Raw genomic sequence first — 27,139 nt, 5'->3', positions numbered from 1 at the left:
TAGGCATAAATGTTTCAAAGGGAGCTTTGGAATCTATTCGCTCTGCTAAATTTTGAGTTATAGGCAATGACACTCAGTTTGGTTTATTGGAGTTATTCTTCTTCTTCTTTCTGTTTTTTTCTTTTATTTATTTATTTATTTATTTATTTATTTATTTATTCCATTTCAGTGCTTCCTTCTTTTTTTGTCTTTTTTCCTCTCTCTCTCTCTCTATCTCTCTCTCTCCCCCCCCCTTTTTTTTTTCCCTCGAGCACCTGTTTCTGCTGCTCCTTCTATTATCTCTTTCACAGACACGGTATCCCACGACCACTAGCGAAACAGGTAACAGAGGGCTGCTGTGCACGCCGATGACACGCCGGCTGAGACACGGGCGTTGATACATGATTGACAGACAGCCGTGTCCCTGGCCTTGTGCACAGCACTCCTTTATTCTCAATTCAACACCCTCGCTGCTAACACACCTTCTCGTTGCCGCACCCACCTACCTTACGCCCACTTCCCTTTAGATAAACCCCACCTATGGTGGTGGGGACTGTGGTGAGGAAAGCGTATGTCGCCTTAAAGAAGACAAGTCCACTTATCGAAACATTTGCTCCTGCTTTCACCTTGTTCTCGTTTTGCTCATCGTCTTGAATTTTCATCTCCTGCCTTCCCCGTGTTTTCTCTGTACTCCTAAAATGTTATATTTCTTTCGTGCGCACTAGTTGTATGAGTTGGCACAAGATTATTCTTGTTTTATTTGTATATTCATGGTGATATTTTCAGGAACAAATGTGCAAAAGGTTTCCATCACATGAGTTATGTAATGCCTTGGCCTGATTTGCATAGAAATAAGTCAGTAGACTTGGAACCATGAGCAAGGTAGTTTCTATGCCACTGATTGCTTGCCCGGCATTGCAACCCAAGCAATTGCCTATGCACAAGTCGCATTGTGCATTTTAGTCTACTGACTGTAAAGCAGAAAACCTGTTAAAGGTGCAGATAGTTGTCAGTTGTGGTAGCTCTGTCAGTAGCTGCACACCCATTTTTGCTCAGTACATTTTAGCACTTGGGCTGTTTGCAATTCCTGCAAGAAAGAAAAAAAGGAAAACGTGCTTAATCATTTTCTGTATTGCTGTTAAGCAATGTGAGTGATGACAATGTATGTGGAATGGAGAGGGGGAAAAATGTGCAGGAATGGTTAGGATGAAAAAAAAATAACGGCTTGCCCAAAACTAAGGCACTCTCTCAAACACTTACTAGTTCCTCGTTTAATTATTGTGCGTTTAATTTGTTTCCAGCTGTCCTTTTTGATCGATGTCCCACCTCTCGGCTTGGCCACATACCGGGTGGAACACATTGAGGGAATCAGTGGCATGGTGTTCCGTGCTTCCGTCACACTTTACAATTCCCTTTCGTCTCCTGACACATTGTAAGTAAACGTACCATGTCGTTTGTGTTTTGCCTAGGCAGCTGCTCGATCACATGCCATCTAATAGCAGCCGTTGAAGGCACAAGCTTTCGCAGCAAACACCTGCTTCTGGTGCACACTGCGCCAATGTTGTGTACGTTCGGTGCATGCCTTGAAAACTCTCCTTCTATGCTCTCATGTAAGGCCCTTTCTGTGTCCTGTCTGTTGTGTAACGATCCCTGACTACCTTCCTGCCTTTCATGTTTGATATCAAGTACTAGTGACATCACGGGAAAAGCATACGAAAGGACGTTACGCTAAATAAACATATTCTTTCTTCAGTTGTTCAATCAGCGTATGGCTCAAGACATATCAGTGTCATGTTGCATGAGGCAGCTGTAGAAAGCTGTAAACCAGCAACCAAGTGAAAGAAGTTGAGTGACACAAGCAGCTGTTCATTGCCTATAGTGTGCACCTGCTGAGAGTTCTTCAGATCTTCTCAAGTGTTAGAACTGTTAGATAATTTAAAATTTTTGCATAGCTAGTTTATAGACACTTGGACAGTTTCTTGTACAGGTTATGCTGCGCGATTTTTTTCGCGGGTTGTTTTGCATTGCTATCTACTGTGTACAGTTAAACCTCGATGTAACGAAGTTGGTAAAATCGGCAATTTGCTTCATTATATCAAAATTTTCTTATATTGAAGGTCAATCTTTATGCATATAGGTTGTCACTGATGAATTCTTACGCGGAAGGGTCCGCAAAATTTTATGAATTATAGGGAAATAGCAAAAAGGAAATTTCAATGAAAAAAAAAATTCGTTTTGTTGAATTCAAGAGGTGATGAAAGACACAGTTTTATACCATGTGGACGATATCTTCACATTGGCATTACAAAGCGAAGCAAGCCACATTTTTGCATCCACTCTATCTCCGTGGCTGATAGTGTAGCCCACGGTGTGATGATGCTATCATTAAAAACACCAGCAGCGGGAAGCGAATGCTTTGTCTGAGTCTTGCTTCAACACATCTCCAAAACTCGAGATTACGCACCCTCCAGTACTAAATGCGTCGAACGACAGCGCACAGGATGCCACGCCATCTCGGCACACCCACTCCTTGCACACGGGGCAGATTACCTCTAAAACAAGGCATGTGTGCCGTGAATGCACTCAGCCACGCTGACAGCCATAAGCAGCCACAGCTGCACTGGAAAAGGAGGCGCACACCAAGCTGCCCCCACTCCCTTGCGTGCACGTAATTGCACTATGCTCCCCTCCCTTTCCTCTTGCTTGGTGCTCATGGAGCCACCACCTTTTCAGCTCGCTCTCGCTCTCTTTCACTTGCACCCAAAGCATACACAGCGCCTGGGACACAGTAGGATCTTATCATACTCAGTCTTTACAAAGAATATGACACTGCTCCGCTTTAGAGGTCGCTCTTGGTCACGGTGCAATTCGAGAGTTGCGTCTGCAGAAGTTTACATTTATTGTCCCAGTATTCCTTGGTGGCAGCAGAGAAATTTTATTATATTGAAATGGGGGTTAAACACACTTTGTTATAGTGAGGTTCTAAATGCATGATGTCTATGGATGAAAGAAGTTAATTACTTCATTACTATACCGAGAATTTCATTGTATTGAGGTTTAGCTGTATTTTTTTTCCTACATGTTCTGTGTTCGATTCAGCGTGTTGTTAAATTTCCACGTGAGTGACATTTTCTCAGATGAAATGCCTACACCTTGTGGATTTCTGCAAAATATGTTTTTCCCTAAAGGATATCCAATGTAGGTTTCTTTACTATAAGTCATTAGAGCAAATAGATCGGTTAATTGATTATTAAAGTGGTTGGATGTCCTCTACATGGTTCTTGTGTGCCAGACCTGACCTGTCAGGTTTGCAGATTGGCTTGACCTTCTTTTCTTTTCTCTTCTTTCTTTTTTTTTTATTCTCTTTAGATATTTTCCAATATCGCGCTCAGATTCTAGGGAAGATTTTAGGATACAGACGCCATATCTAGCAGCCACATTTTCGCCCACCACAGGAATGCTGAAGGTATGTAGCTCCCATGCTTGTGAATGTTTTCTTACTTTGTCTTTCATTCAAATTCTTTTCAACATGAATAATAGTTTTGGCCCTTGCAACTTATGCACCTGTAATTTCTTGTAACGAACTTTTGTTTTTTTAACTATGAGCATGTGGGCATCTAGCAGTTCTTGAATGGCAGCAAACTTACATCGACACGCGGTTATTGCTCTGGAAAAAATATAATAAAGTGCAGGTATTTTTTGCTATTATACAGGTAAAACACTTTTGTCTACCAGTTCATTTATTGAGCTAGTACTACTTGATGTATATACATACAATTTATACTCATCATTGAGCTTCACAGCACTTTATGTGCATTTCTTTATTGCAAGCATTTTTAAATGTTGATAAACATTGATTGATTAGCCACAGATATTTATTGCTTTTTCCAAAGCTGATTTATTGCCTGTAATTATGTTTACATTAGGGAATTTCTGACCAGTTTAATTTAAATTTGGAATGGTAAAAGTCTTTTTGAAGATCAATGCTCTGTGACTCAAGACTTACGACAAGATTTTGTGAAGGGCTAAGGCAGAAGACACAAAAGGACCAGGCCTCTTGTATCTGTACATCTTATATGTCCTAAGTCTTAGTTCTCTGCAGGTTCCTGTCCTTAATCAATAACTGTGTCCTAAATCTGTACAGTGTAACACAGTGTCCCGAGCCATCCGACCCACTACAGCATCTTAGGGTAGAGGTGTTGGTTCATACAATCAGCCTCGTTATAATGAATTCGCATCAGATGCAAAAATACCTTTGCTATATCAGGTACTTAAGCAAGTACACTGATATTATCAAAGAAATTGCAATCAGCTCTATGTGAAAGGAATGCAAGCATGCCACCTCCAACAGTTCAGCAGAGGTTTAGATGACCCGCAAGTGGCTTGTCATGCTGATACTTGGCATGTGAACAACAATAAGACACACCTTGCATTGTTATTAATGTGCAAATGGTTTGGTTACACAGAATCAACATGTTGGCTTGTCAGCTGCAGGCTAGCCAAGCCAAGCCATTGGCCAGAATGTACACCTGTGTCCAGAAGTGCCATTTCAAATTGCTATTGCTGAGTATTTGACATTTTTGCTACCAGAGCACATCTTTCACACTGCAAGTGAACCAATATTTGATTCGCTATAACATATTTGTCTCACAGTTTGCATTTCCAGTCTCGTTATGGTACTAGAAAACTCATTTACGTAATGCATAGCAAACCAAATTGTAGGTTTATTTCATTATATCTGTGTGGTTTATATCGAGGAACCATTGAGATAAAGCCCCTTTTTACTGGCTTAAGGAAAAGACAGGGTACTTTACTAGGCATTGTTACACACTTTTGCGTGTGTAACAATGGACGTAACAACAATAACGTGTGTGTAGTATAAATTGCCATTTTGAGTAGTATTAAGAACTAATCGGCCTTTCTCTTTCTTCAGCACATTCTTGTGAAAGACCAGAACGTGAGCCTAGACATTGAGTCTGTGTTTGTCAAGTATGGCACCCGTCCCAAGAACAGGGATCGCAGTGGAGCCTACCTCTTCCTTCCTGATGAGAAGGCCACGGTATGTGCAGTTTTTGGAACAGCTCCTTGCTTAAACATATGTGAAACACTAAAGTGTGCATTTCATGTGTCTTCGTGCCCTCGTCTTTTTTTTTTGCACCATGGCATATAAATTAGGCTGAACTGGTAGTTAATATGATTAAAACACACACTGCTTTTGTTTAGCCGAAGAGGTAATTTATTGGTGCACAAAATGAAGGCAGTCCTCTGCTTGAATTTCATGCCCAGGAATTCTGTTCGGAAAGTCCCCAACTTTTTTTTTTTTTTTCATATTAACCCCATTAGCTTCCACAATTTGGGAAAGTATGCAAAATGTTTTTAAAAATATATTTTTTTACTTTATTGATTTTTGGCATGTGATGCTATCATTTAAAAAGTATCAATTGTGTGGTTTATCCCTTGTATTCAATGTAAACATAGAGTAATATGTCAGCAGAGAGGTAAAAGTCTGCAGTAATATTCTCTTCACGCACGACAGAAAAACGGATTATATTCATGAGTCGCCCGGCATGGTTGCTTAGTGGCTTTGGCGTTGCACAGCTAAGCACGAGGTTGCAAGATTAAATCCCAGCTGTGGAGGCCGCATTTCAATGAGGGCGAAATGCAAGAACGCTCGTGTACCGTGTATTGGGTGCACATTAAGAGTACGCCAGACGGTTGAAATTATTCCAAAGTCCTCCATTGCCGTGTGCCTCAAAATCAAATTGTGGGTTTGGCACGTAAAACTCCAGAATTTAATATTCATGTGTGCCCAAAGCCAGCAGTTACCTGCGGAACCAAGCGCACGTCTATGTGCACGAAGCACGTATCTCGAACCTGTTTGTTATTTCACATACGCTGTCTTCTTTTTCTTCATTGCTAGTGTACTGGAGGAAACGTTGGTAACAAGCTGGTAGGCATCACTCATTTTCGCAGAGCAAAGCGAAGTGCTCTATGAGCAAGTAGGCTTTGTCCTTGGCAATATTGGCACAAACTGGCCGGAGGATATTTACATCTCGGGCTTGGATTGGAGCCTATAGGGTTAAGAGGTGCACAACAACTAGAAGATTAAGAGCCACTGTCTTTACATCCTGGTTTCTTTATTAAGAAGTAGAAAAAAAATTGAACAATTTACTGAGTACACCAAAATAGAGTCTTGTCAAAGCAAATAAACAGACACTTTGGCTTTAAGGTGAAGAAAAGAGTGGGTGAGAAAGTTTGGGAAACAGGAATGGTGCAGTAAAGGAAGGAGGAAAGCTGTAGCATAGAAGTTGTTGATGCAGTGACTACAACAGTGGCAAATGTGTCGGCCAAAGTTTAATAGTAGGTTCCATGCATCAGCCAAGCATATTGTCACCGCCTACAAATACAGCTGCTCATGGCATGCTTTTACAGTAAACTAAAAGGAATAAGAATTAGAGGAGATGTGGGAAGGAAACCTTTATAAGAAAACAATAACTAATTAATATTTTACAGCAATGTGTGGAAGAAAGGCAGAAGAAACGGAGTTGAAGGATATTAGATTGCAGCTGCATGTCTTGAAATACGGAAGTTGTGTCTTCATGGTCCTTCTGTAGCAAGTTCAAACAAAATGCTTCAAGAGTGTATTGTTAATTAATTAATTAATTAATTATGGGGTTTTACGTGCCAAAACCACTTTCTGATTATGAGGCATGCCGTAGTGGAGGACTCCGGAAAATTCGACCACCTGGGGTTCTGTAACGTGCACCTAAATCTAAGTACACGGGTGTTTTCGCATTTCGCCCCCATCGAAATGCGGCCGCCGTGGCCGAGATTTGATCCTGCCACCTCATGCTCAGCAGCCTAACACCATAGCCACTGAGCAACCACGGCGGGTGAAGAGTGTATGGTTGATATCCCATATGCTAGTTCCCTCTTAAGATAACTCTCAATTAGTACCTATTCAGTCATAGATTACAGCTGAGATATGTGTTAAGCACATTTATTAACAGTTGGTTGTTCACACTATTAGTGGACCTTACTGTACTTAATACTCCTGGTAATTTCATCTTTAGATGCAGAAACGAATATTTTGTTGTAGCAGTTGCTTGTAAATTGGCTCCTTAAATTTGAAGGTTACCTGTAGCTCTCTGTAACATGTTCACCATAGCTCGCACATAGCTTTGAAGTTTTGGGTGGCGGTTGCTCGCTACTCAAGCTCTCTCATTTTTTTCCCTGTTATTTTAACTTCTTCTTGCAATGCAGTGCTTTCTGTATTGATACTGGCTAAAATGTGTCATTTTAATGCTTTCTTTTAGGAACTGGTCTATGATCCACCTTACATTCGTGTCACTGAAGGCGTGCTCTATTCAGAAGTTGTGGCTTTCCTGCCACATGTTGACTTCTCTGTCAGGATCAAAAACTCTCCAGGTCTGTTTATGAACTTGCATGTACAATTGTGCTGGTGCTCATGGAAGTTTTCAGAATATCGAAGACAATCTTTACAGCCCCACCTGTGCAAGAATACAGCCACAACCCCCAACCCACCATTAATTTTATTTAGTGGATGCTGCCAGCCCAAGTGCGCGGCTTTAAGCAGGAGTAGGGGTTCAAAATATCTGGTACAATATATAGCAGAACCCCTCCTGATACTACTTCCATGAAACTACAGGAACAAAGCACAGCAACCAGAAAAAATGTTATGCAAACATGCTGTTAGAGTTTAAACTGGGAGAATATCACTGAGGCTGTGTCAGTAACTTATTTCTTGGGGGCGGAGTGGGATGGAAAAAAGTGAAAGAATTGCTAGGTTGCAGCCCAAAACAATCCCAGAAGTTTCTAAGTGGCTATGATAATGATGACTTGCTTGGAATTTTGTCTGTTACGTAATTGTTCCTAGACGTCTTCCTTATTATTTTTAGCTTGTAGCTTTAAATTACCTGCTGTAGTGGAGTGTCATAGGTCAGAATGTGAAAAGGGAAGACAGCCCTCGATTTTCTATAACTACAATATCACACCTCAATATTATGCTTTGCATAGAAAAGGTGCTTCGATGCGCCCAGACTTTTTGGTATACTCTTTGGTATAAGTGCTTTGGTATGCCCTTAGAAGTACATAGTGGGGAATGGAGGCGCATTCACCCCAGATGGGATAAAATGGGTGCTAGGCATTGAATTCAGTAAGACTCCCTTGAGGAATTTTACCAGAGCAGTTTACGTCACATTTAAAGAAGGCCAAAGTTGTCATTAATAAAGTGACTTACTAAATTTAGCGACTTCCTTGCTGAGTCACTAGCACTGCACTGAGGAATAGTACAGTTAAACCTCAATATAATGAGCTTATATGACGAAATTCTACATATAACACAGCATTCACATTTTTATAACTTCTTGTCCATAGAACACCATGTATTATGAGCCTAAATGCACAATTTTAATGTAACAAAATTTCATCACCTCAGTGAAGAAATACCGAGATGATAAATGGACACTTCCACTGACGCAGATGGTTGAATTACATTCAGCTGCTTATTAACGCACCTATCAAGTCACGCGACACTGCACAACTGGGCAGAGCAGCTCAGTTGTGTTCCACATAAAGTCCAAGTGTGATAAGCTGCTATCACACCCTAAGCTCTGTATGCTTAATGTGCAAGGGCAGGTTGGCGCCTGTCTCCTTTTTTTAGTGTGATCGTGGCAGCACATGGCTGAACGCGTATGCAACTTGTGCGCCCTGCTTTAGCAATAATCTGCCACATCATGTGCTGTCTTGGTTGCCTAATCTCGAGTTTTGGAGGCGCATTTTAGGGAGAAGCAAATGAAGCACTCGCTCCTCGCTTCTGGTGCTTTTCATGATGGCATCATCTCGTGTGACACTATTTGCTGCAGGGACAGAGCGGACGCGAAAGCGTGGCTGGCTTTGTACCCCTGATGTGAATATATCATTGACACAACATAAAAACACTTATCTTTTGTCGCCGACTCCCAGATTCAAAAAAATTATTTTTCTCCCATTCAAATTTGCTTTTTCCAATTGCCTGATAATTCAGAAAATGTTGTGGCCCTTTCCATGTAAGAAAATTTGATTGGCGACTGTACTTACTTGCATAAAGATTGAATTTAATCTAAGGAAATTTTCATATAATGAAGCAAATTGCCGATTTTGACGACTTCGTAATATCAAGGTTTAACTGTATATCATAGATATTCAACTGTAATGCATTTAAATTTTATGGCAGCTTACAAAAATTACATTAAAGCACTGGAAATGACACAATAAACATTGCAGTACATATAAATTATGTTGTGTGTTGTATAGCATGTGGAGCCTACCTCTTCCTTCCTGATGAGAAGGCCAGGGTATGCGCAGTTTTTGGAACAGCTCCTTGCTTAAACATATGTGAAACACTAAATTGTGCATTTCATGTGTCTTCGTGCCCTCGTCTTTTTTTGCACCATGGGATATATATTAGGCTGAACTGGTAGTTAATATGATTAAAACACACACTGCTTTTGTTTAGCCGAAGAGGTAATTTATTGGTGCACAAAGTGAAGGCAGTCCTCTGCTTGAATTTCATGCCCAGGAATATCCACCACCACTAGCATGTCTACTGGATGTAAAAGCAACTTGACGATGAAAAAAAAAAAAAAACCCACCAAAGGCATGGTGCATGATACTGTGCAGAGTGGCGACAGTATTTTAACACAGACTGTATATCTAGACTGCAAGCAAATTCTGCTTCTCAAGAATCTTTATATTCTACAAAATTCTATGAGTAGCCATTCAGCAATGAGAGTAACTGTCATTGAAGGAAAGCATGGAGTTGAAGCTATACTATTGGAATCGGACTGTATGGATTTTCGTTCTTTTGTAGGCATTGATGGCATTGGCCTTGACATCCAGAACATAGTGGACATAACGAAGTCGGTGAACGAGGAATTGGTGATGCGCCTCAAGACAGGTGTCCACAACGTGGGACCTGAATTCTACACTGATGTCAACGGACTCCTGGTCTGTGTTTATTTATTCAAATGTCATGCGTTTAATTCCATCGGCTCTTCGTGTCTTGACATGGTCACAGCTTCACATGCACAAAGCTTCAATTGGAGTCCATACACAATCAAATGCTTAGACAAAGTTTTCTTCACTTCTTTAATGTCACTTTAAAAGAGAGAAACTATAATTTATTAATTCACTTATTCATGATACGTCAAAGGTCCCAAAACAGGACATTACATGAGGGGTGGGCATATAGAAAAATGGTGGGTAAGGTTAGTATACAGTATTCATAAATAAGTATAGCATAGAAAAAATACTATATTCATTTATGAATGTGTATTGATAAGACTTGCCCTTCTTATGTAGTTTGATGTGCTGGATTCAAATATTCATTTACTTTTCTTGTACAGGATGTATATTTCTTAGAGGTACTGACACAAAATATTGCTCTCAATTTCTTCCTTTTATAATAAATGGCTGCCAACTCCATAACATTAGGGTCCTGAAATTTAGAACAGCGCTAGGAAATGGGACAAGTGAAGCACAGAAAATTTCGAAATCATGTATGACTAGCCCAACAGCAAACCCTCCTAACAGTATGGTGCAGTTCAAAATCCATTTCAAGTGTAGTATACCTTTATGGTGTAGGGTGCATTGAGCAGGACTCCCAGTATATCACAAAAATCGAAGGTATAATGGTCGCACAGTATGACAAACCACTCACATGCACATCAATCAGTCTGTTGCTATCACCACAAGCCACACGATGACCATGTTGCTTAAAGTTAGGCATGCACTGCATCCTCAACCTCCCTTTTTCCCTGTGTGCTTCTGAAATTGAAAACAGTGCTATGAAATGGGACAAGAAAGTGAGACATAGAATAAGCCCGCTCTTCTGCTGTTACTTCTCTTGGAACACAGAGGCTCTTTTCGGCTTCTCTGTCTTATTATACTATCAAGTGTATAGAGCGTCGGCCATATCCTCTGTGTGGTGTTTTGTGCAGGAATTGGCTCTCCTTCGGAGTGCTATATTATATGCACATGTCTTTAAAGGACAATTGCAACAAAATTTTACTTTGGCTAATTGGTAATAAATTAGTGGAGTATACTACTGAAGCAATCTTGGCAAAGCTACAAGGCTGGTGATTGTCTTATTTCTTTATTAATAGCCTTTTAATAGTGCCTAAGTAGACGACTCACACACCCGGTGGTTAGCTGCCCTGTCGTGAGTACCAGCACGTTGCCTCCAAGATTCTTCAGTGCGCCACAGAGAGCCACAGGCTGTTCCTAAGCTCCGAGGTCATGCCAAGTTGTGTGATCTAGAAGTTGTGCATTACTTCAGGCAAGCGGTTATGTTTCTCCCCCACCCCCCTCCCACTATTGGCATAAAAAGTGCCAAACTACTTCCGCGAACCTTTCATGACACATCCACTCAATTTTCAGATGCAAAATTTTGCATGGAGCCTGTTCTGTACCTACACCAACTGAAGCTAACCTTTTTACATGGCCCAAAATTTTGTTGCAGTTGGCCTGTAACCATTCCGTTTCTGCAGTGGTAAATTTGCATTGAGCGACAGTTCTTCTGCGTTTTTTCATCAGATGGCAAAGCGACACACCTTGGCGAAGCTGACGCTGCAAGGCAACGTCTATCCAATGCCTAGTATGATGTTCATTCAAGACAACAGCACAAGGTTGTCGCTGCTGTCTGGCCAACCCCTCGGCACAACGAGTCTATACACTGGTGAGGCTCAGTAACACATTAGTGTGCTGTTCATTTTCATTTAACTGAGTTAGACATTGACATTAGACCTGTCAACTTGTATGATTTTATCAGATATGCCCAATTTTTAGAGCTTGCTTATGATTGTCGCACAGACATTAATCATTTTTCGACTTTTTATTTGCACCTAGTTCAAGGCTGAACGACTAATTTCTCAGCTGAGAAATTAGTCAAACCCACTTATAGTGACAGCAGTTTTAACACTGCACGCAACTGACACAGCTAAGCGCAATGCAAAGAAATTATTTTTCTGTCATTTTGAGATCACACACATGTATATTTCTCATTTATTTAACTTAAAATTAGCAATTATGTATTATCGAGAATGTTCTTGTGATCACGAAATCGGCCAATAGCATTGGTCAACCAGCTACTTTCGATGCGACAGCATTGCTGAAGCGAAGGCAAGTGATTTTTCGCTGTGTTTGACACAAGATGGTAAATTTCATGCTGCATGCAGTATAGTAATATTTGGCTTTCATGAGACTCTACGACAGATCGGCAATGTTCTTTTACCACATGTTCAAAAAGTGTTTCAGGGCCCCTTTAAGACTTCCTGTAGTAAACCACAGGCTTGTTAACGTGCATTTGTACCAGTGTGTCCATATCCTCCAGAGACCCGGCGACACCTTAGGGACATAACTGCTTTTTAAAGTCGGTTCTTATTATTGACTAGTATGTTACAAAGGTGAAAAGCTGAAATTTGTTTAAGTACCACAGTTAGGTGCTGAAAGAAGCATCTCCATGTACATGGAAAAATTAGCCATCTCCTAATGTCTGTTATGAGAAAGATGAGAAAGATGCAACATCATGCAGTGGCTTGCGGTGTTGCATCCTGGATTTTTGTCATCTTGAGTTACTCTAAATGTGCTTTACCTGAGCTACTGATACTTTTCATCGTATATGACGACACAAGTCTACATAAACTTAGCGCCATTTTTCTCAAATGCAGACAGCAAGAAAATGACTCGACCACTTTCATACAATTGCACAGACATCTGACTTCATATTCTGATTGAATACTTTAAGTAATCATTGGCAAGTGAACTTTCAAAACGATTGAAGCCACTGTGCAATGTAATGTATGGCGATTCAAACCCAATACTTGGACCACATGGCGGCCAGCACTTTTCGCACCACCAGAGAGAATGGGGTGATCGCTGGGAGTCAAATGCAGTCATAGTGAGTCACAAAAGCTTTCCCGTTCATCACATACAACAATGCATCTGCTCGGTGTCCCCAGCACTTAGCAATGGTGCAAAACGCGCCTTCAGTCATTCACGCCGGGTAGCATGTTTCAATCACTGAGCACTATACAAGGGTACAAAGCTCTGTACAAGGGCACAATACTACACTGTTATTGAATTTTAGTTCGTCTGCTGGGAATGAAAGGCAGGACTATCACATAAGTTTTGTTGTCAATATAGTACATAAGCTGCCATTCCACACTTCACTCGTGTGTGGTTGTAGGGCTCGTGGACGTGTTTTTGGATCGACGACTCAACCAGGATGACAAGCGCGGCCTGCAGCAAGGTGTCATGGATAACCTCAAGACGCCTAGTCAGTTCCGGCTCCTGGTGGAGAAATTTTCTACAGAATCTCAGGTGAGTGTTATGCTTCATTTGAATTTTCCTAGATGGCCTTTGCTGAAGTGTTTCTCTTTTCTAAAGGTACTTTTCCTGGCAAGTTCAATGTTTCGTAATGTGCCAGCAACATTTATGGTGGAGTTGCTTTGTATTTCTGCTTCACAAAATTATTTGGTTACTTAGTTCTTGATTCACAAAGATACCTAGTTGCAGACTTATCGACATTTTCTGACGAAAAGAAAGGGACAGAAATGCACTGTGTTGTTTTCACAGAGTAAGTCTTATTAATAGAATGCATTCAATTTCAAAACTAGTGAATACACTTTCCAGCAATCTAAAATTATCACATTGATCACTGAAACTTCAATATTGCATATTCTTATATACATCTTGTTTCTCTTGTCTTTTCCTTTTTGCTATGGTATGTTTCAAAATTGTAGGTTGCTTCACAAAACAAATCAGTTAGTTGTCATTCGTTATTTCGTTCCTGTTATTTACACTGCATTCTTTATTACGTTATCATTGACAGTAAGGGTATGCTTACTTTTAACTGTTGTCATGTATATTCCCGACCAGGCAGGTTTCCGTCCAGTTCTTGATTTCATGCTTACTTTTGATTACATTGTAGGTAACATTCTTGAAAATTTGTATGCACTGTAAACACTGGTAGTGTACTCTGTGATAGTGACTGAGTGGCAGACAATCTTTTTAAAACATCTCAAGTCTGAGTTTGTGAGACTGCGTGGTCTGATCAGCTCCACTGCATGTAGTGTGTTCCTGAAGCGAAAGCACATTCAGTTTCCACAGGGAGTGAGTGTGCTACAAGGAGAAAACGTAGAGTAAAAGGACCAGGTGTTTTACTGATAACAACCCTTACGAGATTGAAATGTTGCATGCTATCTACGTGGCATGAGCTGAAGCTCACTGTGACTCAACTGTGGAAAATGAGGAATGTGCCAGCATGTAACTGTGGAGGGCTGATCCCAGTGGCAATGCTAAGGGAGAAATGTACCGTCAACTAGCATCTGAAGGCAACTCGATTCAGTATGACCACGCACCTGAAGCGGACCACACTGCTTTGGCATTGCGTTTGAAACAAGATCAACGAAAGATGCATGTTGGCCTCGAACCTTTTTCAAAGCTCATGAGCAATGAGGTGACCGGAAAGCACGGAAGTTCAGCATGCGTCATTTCATCACTCAAGGAGTCCTCAGCATGGTGGATGCACATGGTGACAATGTGAAATTTTTTTAAATATTGTGATTGAAAATCAATTTGTGTATGCAAGGTGCTGATTGTGGGCTGCCGGATTATACGTAGCGTCTGCTATTCTGTTATTTTCATTCATGTTTATTTATGTGACATTGCAAATGTCCCTTTACAGACTGAACAAAAAGGACATTTGCACTGTCATTGGAAGCTAAAGACTTGCACATTCAGCTGAGAGGACTAACGCATTTTTTTTGCTTTTTCTTTTGCTTCCATTCCTTTGGACAGAAGGAGATGGCATCAGTCAGTCACCCATCCCTTCTGGCACACCACGGTTCCCTCAGCCTGCTGCACCCACTGTTCACGCTGATTCACAGCCGGCCGCAACGCATGTCTGACCCGCCCCTCAAGAGCTCGTTCACGCCCTTGGGTGGCCCCTTGCCCTGTGATTTACACCTCATGAATCTGCGCACACTGGCTCTGCCCAGTACAGCCCCAGTGGGTGCCAAGTAAGTCCTTGCTGCTCTTTGTAGTCAATTATCTTGTTCTTCATATACTCCAATGTGTGTGAAGTGCAAACACGCTTTTGTGCTTAGTCTCAGGCATACATTAAGAAAACAAGGGCAATCAAAGATTAATATGGAGCTACCCACTACAGCATCCCTCATTGTCCAGTATGCAGCTTTAGAATGTTAAATCACATGAATTATAAAATTCTTTGTGTCACATGCTAGCACTATGGAAGATCTGGAGGAGTTGGCACTCGTTATGTGTAGTGAAGTTTTAGTGTATTTAAATGCAGGATGGTATTATATTACATATTACATCACCTGTCGTCGCCACACTTGGGGTCAATCATGTTCTCTTTTCTGCCCATGCCTCAGAAACCTTCCTCGTGCAAGTGTTTGCCTTCTTTACTCTGGGTAAAAATGTACCACGCTCCCACTGTTCCACCATGGTGTATGGGGCAGTTGTAATCTCGAAAGAGCTTCAAATTAAGAAGCTGTGTCACTCGTTTGCTATCTTTCATTTGTAGCAGCTGAAAGTCACACAGCTGTTCCTACATGCTTATTTGGTAGCATAAGGTGAGAAAATAAGAAAAAAAGGGTGGTAGACAACATGCCACTGGTGTAGGGGTTGAAGGACGGGACTCCGGGATGAAAACAAACTTGGGAGGGTTTATTTTACATTATATACAGAGAGGTGAGACTCAAGTAACAGTCGTACAGTCATTACGGGCCGGCAGCAACTCGGACGCTGCGGCCCGCGGCAAGAAGTTCGAGAGAGGTCAATCAAGGGAATTAGGGAATGCTCTGGTCTCTCTGGAATCCTTCTTTTAAACCCCTCGAGGACTGGAAGTCGCGTCATGTTTGGCCAATGGGAGAGTCCGCTCAGATGACGCCACTTTCAGCCAATGGTAGGCGCCCATGCGATGGTGTCATACCCGGCGAAGAGAGTCGGCGCTTGGTCCTCCTCTCTTGATCACTTGATCCCCCTGCGATCTTGCCTCGCAGACTGGCAATGCGCTTCTTCCAAGGAGGAGAAGGGGAGGGGGGTGCTCATGCTCCATTGTCCTAGGACCCACCTGCTCCCGGTGCTACGGCCGCGCAGCGGCAGCAAATGTCTTCTTCAAAGGCGAAGGGGGACGATTGGGCTCCATTGTCCAAGGGCCCCTTTTAATCCCGGCGGCGTACGAACTTGTTTGCAAGTGTCCTGCCTCAGGAATGTGGCACCCCTGCTTCTGCATTCCTCAATTCGCTGTGCTGCGATTCGAAGTGGCCTGGGGAACTTGAAGTAGCCTCACGAAACGGCGCCATATCTAACAGCTCGTCCTCGCCCCGGTTGTTCTGAATGGCCGGTGAACTGCAGGGTATTGGTGTCGAGCCTCGTTTGACGAACTTCGGGATCCTGGGCCCTGGAGAACATACGTCAAACAAACAAAACAACACAGCGCTGCCCCGCGTGTAAGCGCAGGCTCTTCACCCCTGACTCGCCAGGCTATTACTGAGTCAAAATGAACCCTGATCTTTTACTTCCCCAATTTTGACAAAACAGTTCCAACCACCCTTCCAAACAGCCATCCATTTCTCCTCGAATGCCGACAAGACCAGAGTACTATTGTTATTGCAAAACAAAGTGTCGTTCACGATGCAAACAACAAATGAAAACAGCCGAACATAACTTAAGTGGCCTAACTACACGAACAGCATGTTTCCAATCTATCGCAGTGGCGTACTTATCGCCCGTATTGGTGCCACTGAACAATCTGGTCAACCTCACAAGTACGTAATCACAAGCGCACTAGCCTTGTGGTCACTAAACAGAACGCGTACTTGCGTTGTAGGCAAACTTTTCATTCACGCTTACTCACGTTTCTTCCCTGAAAGTCCTACAGGACACGTGACTTAAACGAACAATTAAACTTGCGGGACTTACACACTCCGCAGAACTCTTAAAATAATGCGTCTTTTAATAACTCGTTCCACGCATACTTATCAGAGAAGTCAGAATACGGCTGCCCTCAACACACACGAGCAACCCAGTCATAAATCTGCTTCCTTCCGTCCACACAGGACATGCGCTAATGGAACTAAGAACGCCTCTCAGTGCAAATCATGCACTCACTGAAAATCTACGCGCTTAACCTTAGAAAATTCAAAAACACTTAAAAAGAAAGAAGGTTAAATAACACATGCGCTTTACCATAGGCCTTTCGACGATAACCTTGACCTTCAGGTTACTCACACACACACAAAAAAAAAAGCCTATCTACTTATTAATGAGCATCTCGCGAGACTACATGTTTACTTAAAACGCATCTTTCAAATCTCGAGCTTCTCAAACGAAAAGACAAACAAAGCTCAAACCTTACACATTGAAAGAAATCCTAGTCTCAAATTGTGAAAAACTTTCCGATGCTCAAAATAAAAAACAAGACACTCCATTTCTACGGAAGCGCTCCTGGCCTCCCTTTCCAAACGCTTACTCATACTTTCAGCCGTACGCGAGGCGGTCGCGGTTTCAAAGCTACTCTGGCTACGGAGGAACAACAAAAGGGCTGACTCGCTATCAGCTCCTTCAAGACGTTACAGTCCCCTGCCAATTTGCGTCCCCGCGCCCCGCTTTCAACATGACCTCGACTGACCGCGTCGCTACTCCCCACCTGGTCTCGTCTTGCCACCTTGCGTTTCTTCGAACTGCACGCTGAGCTGTGAAAAGAACTACGGAACGACGAGGAGTTTAACTGCCTCATGCCCTTTGTCCGCGTCCATGCAGAACATTCTTTGCGGTCCCCCTTTGACCAGTGGCTCGAACGTTCTGGATGCGTCAACATCGTCCGTGACGACCGCACCTTTTTCCTCGCGCCCTGCCCTTTTGGGTTTCTCGCCATCTTTGGCGGCGCTACCTTAATTACCGTCTTTCGGTCTTTACCGTGCTTCTTTTTACGGCGCTTTCTCCTTGCACTCATTTTCATGTCGCCTTCTCGTGCCTCGTGCTGGCCGGTACACATTTCGTCGGCCCGGATCGGTCTCTTACCCGCACAGTCTGAGTGATTTACATTTAAATCTACTCTCACTTTGCCTCGACTGGCGGACAGCCCAACCGACTCTGGAACAATGCAGCAGGCTTTACTCGAGTTAGACAACTCGCACTCTTGCGAACTGCCCTCTACTACATTGCCCAGCTCACGCTGTGAATCGGCACACAGCCCGTCGGTATCGATCGCTGTCTCACGCGCACAGTCCGAATGATTAATAACTGAACCATCCCTATCTAGGCTATCTAGACTGGCGGAGAGCCGCACCAATCCCTGAACAATGCAGTTGTTCTCTCGTGGACTACGGAGCTCGCCATCCCGAGAACTACTCTCAACTGCATCTTCCAGTTCGCACCTCACTTCTGCACGCAGATCTGGCTCTACATGGGTGCTCGCGTCTGTCGGGTCAGCAGTACCCTTTTCTTCGCTAGCAACCTCGCTAACATTACCAGCGACGCACACGCTCAGTAACTGTGCCAATTTGTTCGCAGCTGGCCTAGCTGTCTCCACAGTCATCTGTTGGCACAGCACCTCGTCGCTCTCACTACGGCCTTTAACGGCCTCTATTGCCACTAAGGCATCGTTAGCAGCTAGCCTTTTCCCTTTTCCTATGAATCTGCAGCCAATCTCACAGGCACTACTCTTTTCGTCGGCTTTTGGCGAAAATCTGCTAGATGCTTCCTCATTCTTTCGCTCTGTAGTACCTGCAGAATTCTCAGACAGCCGTTGTCTCTGTGCCAATAACTGATCACAATACTGTATCTCTTTGATCAGTGCTGCCTTCTCTCTCTCATACTTTTGCTCAAGCTCTCGCTTACGTTCCTGATACTCCCGTTCGCGTTCATTCTCATGTTCGTGACGCTCACACCTAAGAGTAAGTTCTTGAAGCTCATGCTTCCGTTCATTCTCGCGTTCTTCACGCTTACGCTCACTCCTAAGTTCACGACGCTCCCGCAAACGTTCACGACGCTAACGCTCCCGTGGCTCCTGTATCACCTCCCAAGCAAGCTCAATGCTTTTGTCATCATTGCTACTATCGTTAATCGCCTTTATGATAGCTGGCGTTTTCATCCGTTCGTCCGCCTCAACTCCCAAATCGTTGCACACCAACAACAAGTCTAACCTCGTCAACCTTCTAAGATCCATGGCAGCTGCCCCGACAGGTGGTTAAAACTGTTTTCCTTAATTAATTTGTGCAAACACACAATGCATCAAACTCCCGATTCCCAGAACTATCAAAATGAACACACAACATTTGAGTCTGGCGAATCATAAGGAAAAAAACCACGCGCTCACTTACGGTTGCAGCACCCTGCCATCCGGTTCATTCGTCCGCTGTTCCCAGTTCCTCCGGACTCCCTCGGTCGAAGGCTCGCTCCTTCTTCGCTACTCCCAGTTTCTTCGGACCTCTTTCGACGAAGGCTCTCTCTTCTTCGCTCTTCCCGGTTCCTTAGGGTCTCTCACGACGAAGGTTGATCTGTAGCACTGCCACCAGCTGATGCATTTGGAGGCGATCCCACCGCTGCCACCAGATGTAGGGGTTGGAGGCCGGAGGACTCCGGGATGAAAACAAACTTGGGAGGGTTTATTTTACATTATATACAGAGAGGCGAGACTCAAGTAACAGTCATTACGGGCCGGCAGCAACTCGGACTCTGCGGCCCGTGGCAAGAAGTTCGAGAGAGGTCAATCAAGGGAATTAGGGAATGCTCTGGTCTCTCTGGAATCCTTCTTTTAAACCCCTCGAGGACTGGAAGTCGCGTCATGTTTGGCCAATGGGAGAGTCCGCTCAGATGACGCCATTTTCAGCCAATGGTAGGCGCCCATGCGATGGTGTCATACCCGGCGAAGAGAGTCGGCGCTTGGTCCTCCTCTCTTGATCACTTGATCCCCCTTCGATCTTGCCTCGCAGACTGGCAATGCGCTTCTTCCAAGGAGGAGAAGGGGAGGGGCGTGCTCATGCTCCGTTGTCCTAGGATCCACCTGCTCCCGGTGCTACGGCCACGCAGCGGTAGCAAATGTCTTCTTCAAAGGCGAAGGGGGACGATTGGGCTCCATTGTCCAAGGGCCCCTTCTAATCCCGGCGGTGTACGAACTTGTTTGCAAGTGTCCTGCCTCAGGAATGTGGCACCCCTGCTTCTGCATTCCTCAATTAGCTGTGCTGCGATTCGAAGTGGTCTGGGGAACTCGAAGTAGCCTCAGGAAACGGCACCATATCTAACACTGGTGAGGAATGAAGACCACTATCTCTGCATTCCACTTACAGTGCGCTACCAATTCAAGAGTGCTGTCTGTGTAAAAAAAGGCTAAATATTAGACCCATCAGCCCCATGATGGGCACGGAACTCAAATGTGGCATAGTACCAAATAACTATACTATAACCAAAATACTATTAAGAAAAGCTATATACAGTAAAAGCTCGTTAATTCAAACCGCAAGGGGAAGCCGCTTCAGTTCGAATTAACGAAAGTTCGAACTAACGAAAGTGAAGGAGAGCAACAGTACACTGCGATTTGGAAGCAGTAGGGCATGTCAGAAATTTGGCGCGTCAGAAAGTGATGGCGTGTGCCGCGGGCACACGCCATCTTCAAGTCGAAGCTCTGGGTCCGACTGTGCCACACCACCGATGTCCACCGAAACGAACGTTAGCCGAGGCTTAACACTATCACAATGATTCGCGACGGCCGATGCCACCTAAGCTGAAAACAGAGGTGCACAACCGATGAAGACTGCCGAGACAAAGACGCTGAACATGTGAAGGTGGCGAAGGCCCTGATTCGTTGGTTCTTGATTGCAAGCGCAGCTGCGACGTACTTGATTCGCTGTGTTTTGGCGCTTGCCGTGCCATCTCCGCACAACATTAGCAGCTGTACAAGATTTGCAAAGCCTCCGAGATTCGCAACGGGCAAGAAGTCTTGGAGGTTGCGTAGAACGGAGAGGCGGCAGCCGCCACTGCCTTCTGGCTGACCCCACGTCGGTTAGATTTTTTTCCGATTTTGCCTTCTCTCGCCGTTCTCTCCGTTTCGGAGGCAATACAGCCTTGTGTGTAGGCAGTAGACACTTTTCTCTGGCCGTGTGCCAGGTGAGCGTAGTTCGAATTATCCGTGAGGGAACCTTCTCGCGTTCGAATTAACGGACTTTTTTATACATAGACTTCTGTGGAGCTTGGCCGGACCAAATCGTACAGTTCGAATTATCCATAAATTCGAATTATTGAAGTTCGAATTAACGAGCTTTCACTGTATATAATATACTATACTATAACTTATGAAACGAAACACGACAGGGAAACATTAAGGGGACACTAAAGAGAAAAATTATTTAAGCTGTGTTAGTAAATAGCCCTTCCACAACACCAAAAAAAGCAACTCTTGCTGCTAGGCAGTGCTTGGTAAGCCAGAAAAGACTCAAAAGTGAAAAACAGGTGGCAACGCCATTGTGAAATTCCCACTCCAGCTCATCGTGACATCGTGGATTTTGACGCTGTCCGCTTGGGCCTAGTTAAACAATTATCGGAAAAAATGGACTACATTGTAATCTAGTAGAGCGAAACATCGAAGTTGGGAAGTTTCGAGAACTTTTAGTTAAACGGCCAAAATGTGAAAAAAATACTTTGTGACTTTCAACAATGCTTAGTCGCACTGACAGTACGTACTGGCCCTGGGGCTTTGGCGGGAAATTTAAGTGTGAAACTTTCACCATTATTTTCTCTTCTAATATATCAACCTCTGCGAAAGCAACAAAGTAGAGTTCTTGGAAATACTTTGTCAGTCAAAACGGATTCAGTGCTTCTGTTCAGTGTCCCTACAAAGTAGAACACACCTTATGTGCAGTCATTCGACAGTGATTTGTCAGGTCACTACAAATCTTTTCACCAAAGGTGAAGCGGACTCTGATCTAAGTGCATGAGTGAAAATGATGCAATGTCACACGAACTCAGGACAGTAGAAATGAAAGTATGCTCATTAGTTAGTCGTAAATCAGCGCGTGTCATTTCGTGAGTATAGTACATTAAAAGGGCAATAAAGGACAATTAGACAGTTTATACTGGTAAAGTATTGTTTCAAAACTGTCTTCACTCATTTGGCATAAAAAGTTTAATTATAGTACTGTGGGAAATGGAGGCCGAACTTCTTTCTTTGAATTTTGTACCGCAACCTCAGCGCCAATGTGAGGTGCGTGCAACCTCGACAGCTAACACACAGAAGCCATGCAAGGCACCATGCTAGCTTGCAACTTTGCACATAGGGTCTCGGAACAGCGACATGCCTGTAGTTTCTTTTGGAGACTTCCTTGCGTCTGTCCATCCGCACTTTCACACTTCAGGGGAAATGATGTTCGGAGTGCCTGATGACCATGACAGCCATACATTTTCGGAAACAGAGCTCTGGGCCAGTGTTTCCAACATAGCTCTCCGCAGAAAGCTATATCTGTGCCACTCATGCTGCCGAGGTGTACGAGCCTATACAAACATACTGATTACGCTGCCTGCTATACTGCTAAAATGCATGATCCCTTTACTGTCTGTGCACTTTTGTTCTCGTTCTATCCGCGTCAATGAGGCGTCGCATATTACAAAGTGTCCTCTCCTGTTCAGACCATTTTGGTGCAGGAAAAGGTTTTCACAGCTTCTTCCTTTAGTTCCATTAGCATGCAGTGTAGTTCTTCTTTATGATAACCATTTAAGTAGACCATAGTAGGCACTGTTAAAATTCGCTATATCACTGTGCAGTAATGTGGTAACTCTGGCCTATCAAGCTTTTCTTTCAGGAAGGGCTGCTGTGTTACCAGGAAGTGTAATTTACTAGCTAAAATTAACATATTTTCCTCTTATTTCCTTTTTAATTTTAGCGATCTGTGGGAGAGTGACTGCTTTAGCACTTAGTACTACTATGATTCACTGCAGTGGAAAAGTGCATTTATGGACTGCATTAACATTGCCATAAGGTGTTGTTCTTTTGTGAGCGAAGAAGTCGACACGTATTGTCTGGAGTAACGATTTCAACTGACGGATTCTGGCTAGCAAGCCATGAAGGCATTATCACTTACATTACTACAGTAAAAAAGCACCTTTGCAATCACCCTGTTGTGATTAATATTTATGCAGGGCACCTGTCAGGCGGCCAGGTCTGTTTGCTACTACATTGTGCTACATTCTGTCCATGTTTCTCGGTCCCATGGCACCGTTCTGTGAAACAAAGTAAATTTCCATGATTTTGACCAAGTTGTGTTCATAACGCCGTACTCATTGCAGCTTCTGCCAAAAACATGTGTGGCCATAGCAGCTGCTGGTGCATATTGTAGCGCTGCTATCATTAGCTCTGGCTGTGAGGATATCAAGTTTGAGGAAGAAATTCACCGCTGCTTTTGTATGCACTACCAAGTGCCATGCAGCCTGTTCACACGGCATGTTTTGTTTAGTGAGGACTGCCATGATGTGCGCACTTTTGTGCCTCTCATTGTAACAGCATTGCACGACAAATTATGTGAATCAGTTCCATTTTACGAATGTTTCATTTTCTGCACACAAACAAATGTTGGCCCAATGGAACCAAGATATTCTGTATAAATGACTTTGATTTGGATTATACTGTTTTAGGTCATTTTCCTTAGTACCTTGGTTGCAATGTCCTGCTCTGCTGCATCAAAGCAGTGGGTCTCCCCTCCCCCCCAAAATAAAAATTATCCTGTATCTGTAACTTACACTTTTCATCTCCACATTAAAAATACAGCAGCCAACATGTCTTCATTGTCATAGTTTTATGCTATGCTCACTTGTGCTTTAACGTACCAGCAGGCTATGCTGCTAACTTCATTAAATTTTATAATTATAGTAATAAAAATGCTGGTAATATTTGTAGTAATGGAATCCTATATGCACCCGTGCATATGTTTGCTACAAGTGCCATAAGGGGCCTTTAGGGTATATAAAAAAGAAATGAGAAAAAGTAGCAGAAACGTTTCTAGGTCATCTCTACCATAGCATTAGCTTGTAACAGAGTGAAAAGAGGCTGTGTGCAAGGGGCAGCATAGAAGCTGGCTTTTCTAAATATTGTCTAGAATTCTTGTCGTCTCAGAAATTGCTTACGCGGGGTAGTCCAATTTCTGTCTCAATGGTTTCTTTGTGCTGCACTGCTTTCTTTAATTTGTTGAACATCTTTTCTTTCTCTCTTTACTTTTTGTTTATCCAACAGACCCGAGCCATCCTGGACCCCCAGCAACACAACAGCCATGTTCTTGCACCGCCTCCCCCACGACTGTCGGCTGCGGTCATATGCCATGCGGTGTACGCTGCAGACTGATTCTATGGTGTGTGCAGCATTACCATGTTTTTCTTTGGTTCTTCATTTGAAACACCTTCTTCACCATGAAGGCATTATACAGCCTAACCTAGCTATAACGAACACGGATATAATGAATTGTCCTATATAATGAAGTAAATCCAAAGTATTTTTCATGGATATAAACATGTAATGAATGTGTGTTCAACAAATATTGGATATAAAGAAGGTATTTTTATGGCATATGCAACTTAATGAGGTTTGACTGTATTACAGAGGGGATAATGCAACATAAAAAATAAAACTATTTTATATACAATAAAACCTCATTGATACAATCCCACTACGAACGACCTCCTGGCACCAACGTTTAGATCATCGAGAACACAGTAATAATACAGTTATGTTTTTTTCATCTACTCATATGTTCCCAGAAAACACAACCTTTCGGCACTAACGTTCAGTACATTGCCAAACTACGGTTGCATACTATGTTTTCTAGCTGCTATTTTCATATGAAGGCCAACATGTTTCCATTGTCAGCCATACGCAATAAAGAACAGTAGCTGCCCGTTGCAGCAGCTTCCCCGCAATACTCGCCTGCCCGTCTCGCGTCAGAATGCCAGCGTGCATTCAGTTTGCTATTCTAGTACAGTAAAACCTCATTAATATGTACCCGCTTAATAAGTAATTACAGATTAAATATAGTTGCGGTGAATCCCCCCCTTGTTGCCATTGAACCTAGTGTACTGACTGACCACTTAAACCGTAGTTGCTTACCGTATGCGAAACAGTTAGCGCATAGTGTTCGCTTCATTTTTCAGTGCATACAAGTGCGGAATCAGTGAAATGTCATGCACACAGACCATAGATAGTGAAATTTCAGCACATGGACCTTGCAGAGATTTCGGTTGCCACTGATAGTGACGTCAAAACATGGTAGCCATGACGTGTTTGCTGCTCCCACAGCTTCTGGTGCTTCCACGTCATCCATGATGACGTGAAAATGGATGATGGCCCCTCCATATCTGACACGGTACGAGCTGTTGACACAGTGCAAAGGAGTTCACAGAGAAGTGGGGCCTAACGAAAAAACTAGCTTGCAGCCTTACCGAGTTTGAGGATGCCGTCGTCAGTGCAACACCGCCATGGCAGCAAGTGAAAATTACACATTTAGCTCGCAAATAAAACTTGTCTGCATGTGTGAGAATTCAGATGCAGTTCTTCTCTTCTAAGGGGGGGGGGGGGGGGGGGGGGTTGGCAAGTTCATAGCCGTTCATCTGCCATTGTCAGTTAATTAGTCAATCGCTTAGTGCATACCTGATCCAGGTTCCCTGCCAACTACGTATTCACGAGGTTTTACTATACCAGCAAATCTCCTACCAGCTTGCCGCAACCCATTCACAGCAATCGCTGCCAATCCTATTGCAATAAGCATCTTTAGCTATCTGTGTCACAGCACATGGGACATATACAGTGTCATTGGAAGCGTACTGTGCACTTTTAACAGGTGATAACCCAAACGCTCCGCTGTTTCCTGCTGCAGGCGGTGCGAAGTGAGTGTCACGTTTCAGTCAGGTGCAATTGTATTCCAACGTTGCCCACCCACTCGTTTATGTTTTGGTTTCTCATTGCCCTCTTAAAACACCACGCAATAGGCAAACGACAATATACGTCTGGTTGCTTAAGCCCCAACAGCTCAACGCATGTCAGCATCTCGTGCTGCAACAACTCGCGCAACACTTTGCATTACGTAGATGTCTACTTCAGTCAAGTCTGTCAAATTTTGGGGCGACTTCGGATCAACCGTTTACCTAGTTAGTCCATGTTTTGTTTTCTCGAGTTATTTTTTCCCAAAGCATATGAACGAGGTTCTATTGTGTGTGGAACAGTATAATGATAGGGAAAGAAACAAGGAACATATATAGCAAGGAAATAACAGAACACTGTCAATAACAGTGGTATTCAATAATGACTAGAACTCTGCATCCAACCAGCAACCTTCGACACCAGAGCGTTTGGAATCTCGTTCCATTTTGAAATGATGCCGGGAGAGAAAAGGCAGTTAAAACATTGCTCCTGCGCCTTACTTCACAGATCTTAAGTGCACATTCATGATGGCTGGATGCAAAGTAGGATGGCAGAAGGTACAAGTTATTATCTATACCAATTTTGCGAGAATGGATGCAGTAAGAGAGCTTGAGATTTATTTTGTGTCTGCATTCATTTTCCTTGTCTTTATTTCTGCTTTCCTCTTTACACTTAAGTCATCTTTTGCATGAAACATATGGATATAGTTTTAAAAATCATTTCGTTGGTTAGTTATAAATACCGACTTTGCATTGAGATAATCGGCATCACAGAAATAATGCTTGTTTGCACAATAGGAATGATAAGGGATGTCTCACATATTCATTTCCTGCTGTTTTTTATATATGTGTGTCAATAATTTTGAGAGATATGCTGGATGATTTTCTATAACTATATATATCAAACGGGTAAATTCTATTCCATTACATTCCATGTTATCAAGTTCTCTGTGTCGAATTTTCAGCATTTTTAGATCCCATTAGTGTTTGACAAATCAGGGTTTGACTGCATTTGTTTTCAAATCTCTGATTCTAAATAAGAGAATCGTAGAAAAATATATTTTCTGGATCCATCACAGCTTTGTTGTTTTCCTTTTGCTTAATTTAAGTGCGATACCTTTCAGCAAGAACATGTCTAGTGCCACTACTTTTTCCCAATCGCTGCTTCCTTTTTTTCTTT

General features: G+C 43.0%; 1 protein-coding gene across 3 annotated transcripts in view; it reads left to right on the top strand.

Annotated features, from left to right (window-relative positions):
- alpha-Man-IIa (alpha-mannosidase 2) overlaps window positions 1-27,139 on the top strand; it is a 95,854-nt gene that overhangs the window by 66,965 nt on the left and 1,750 nt on the right. For all 3 annotated transcript variants that reach the window (XM_065428863.2, XM_065428864.2, XM_065428862.2), the window contains exons 15-23: window positions 1,281-1,411; window positions 3,349-3,445; window positions 4,913-5,038; window positions 7,296-7,407; window positions 9,851-9,987; window positions 11,575-11,716; window positions 13,226-13,359; window positions 14,839-15,059; window positions 24,284-24,398. In XM_065428863.2, the coding sequence (XP_065284935.1) occupies window positions 1,281-1,411; window positions 3,349-3,445; window positions 4,913-5,038; window positions 7,296-7,407; window positions 9,851-9,987; window positions 11,575-11,716; window positions 13,226-13,359; window positions 14,839-15,059; window positions 24,284-24,398 (1,215 nt within the window). The remainder of the gene's footprint in view (window positions 1-1,280; window positions 1,412-3,348; window positions 3,446-4,912; window positions 5,039-7,295; window positions 7,408-9,850; window positions 9,988-11,574; window positions 11,717-13,225; window positions 13,360-14,838; window positions 15,060-24,283; window positions 24,399-27,139) is intronic.

This window comes from Dermacentor albipictus, chromosome 4 (genome assembly GCF_038994185.2).
Source record: "Dermacentor albipictus isolate Rhodes 1998 colony chromosome 4, USDA_Dalb.pri_finalv2, whole genome shotgun sequence".
Classification (NCBI taxonomy): domain Eukaryota; kingdom Metazoa; phylum Arthropoda; class Arachnida; order Ixodida; family Ixodidae; genus Dermacentor; species Dermacentor albipictus.
The sequence above is the reverse complement of the archived record's forward strand: the minus strand, read 5'-3'. Positions and strand labels throughout refer to the sequence as shown.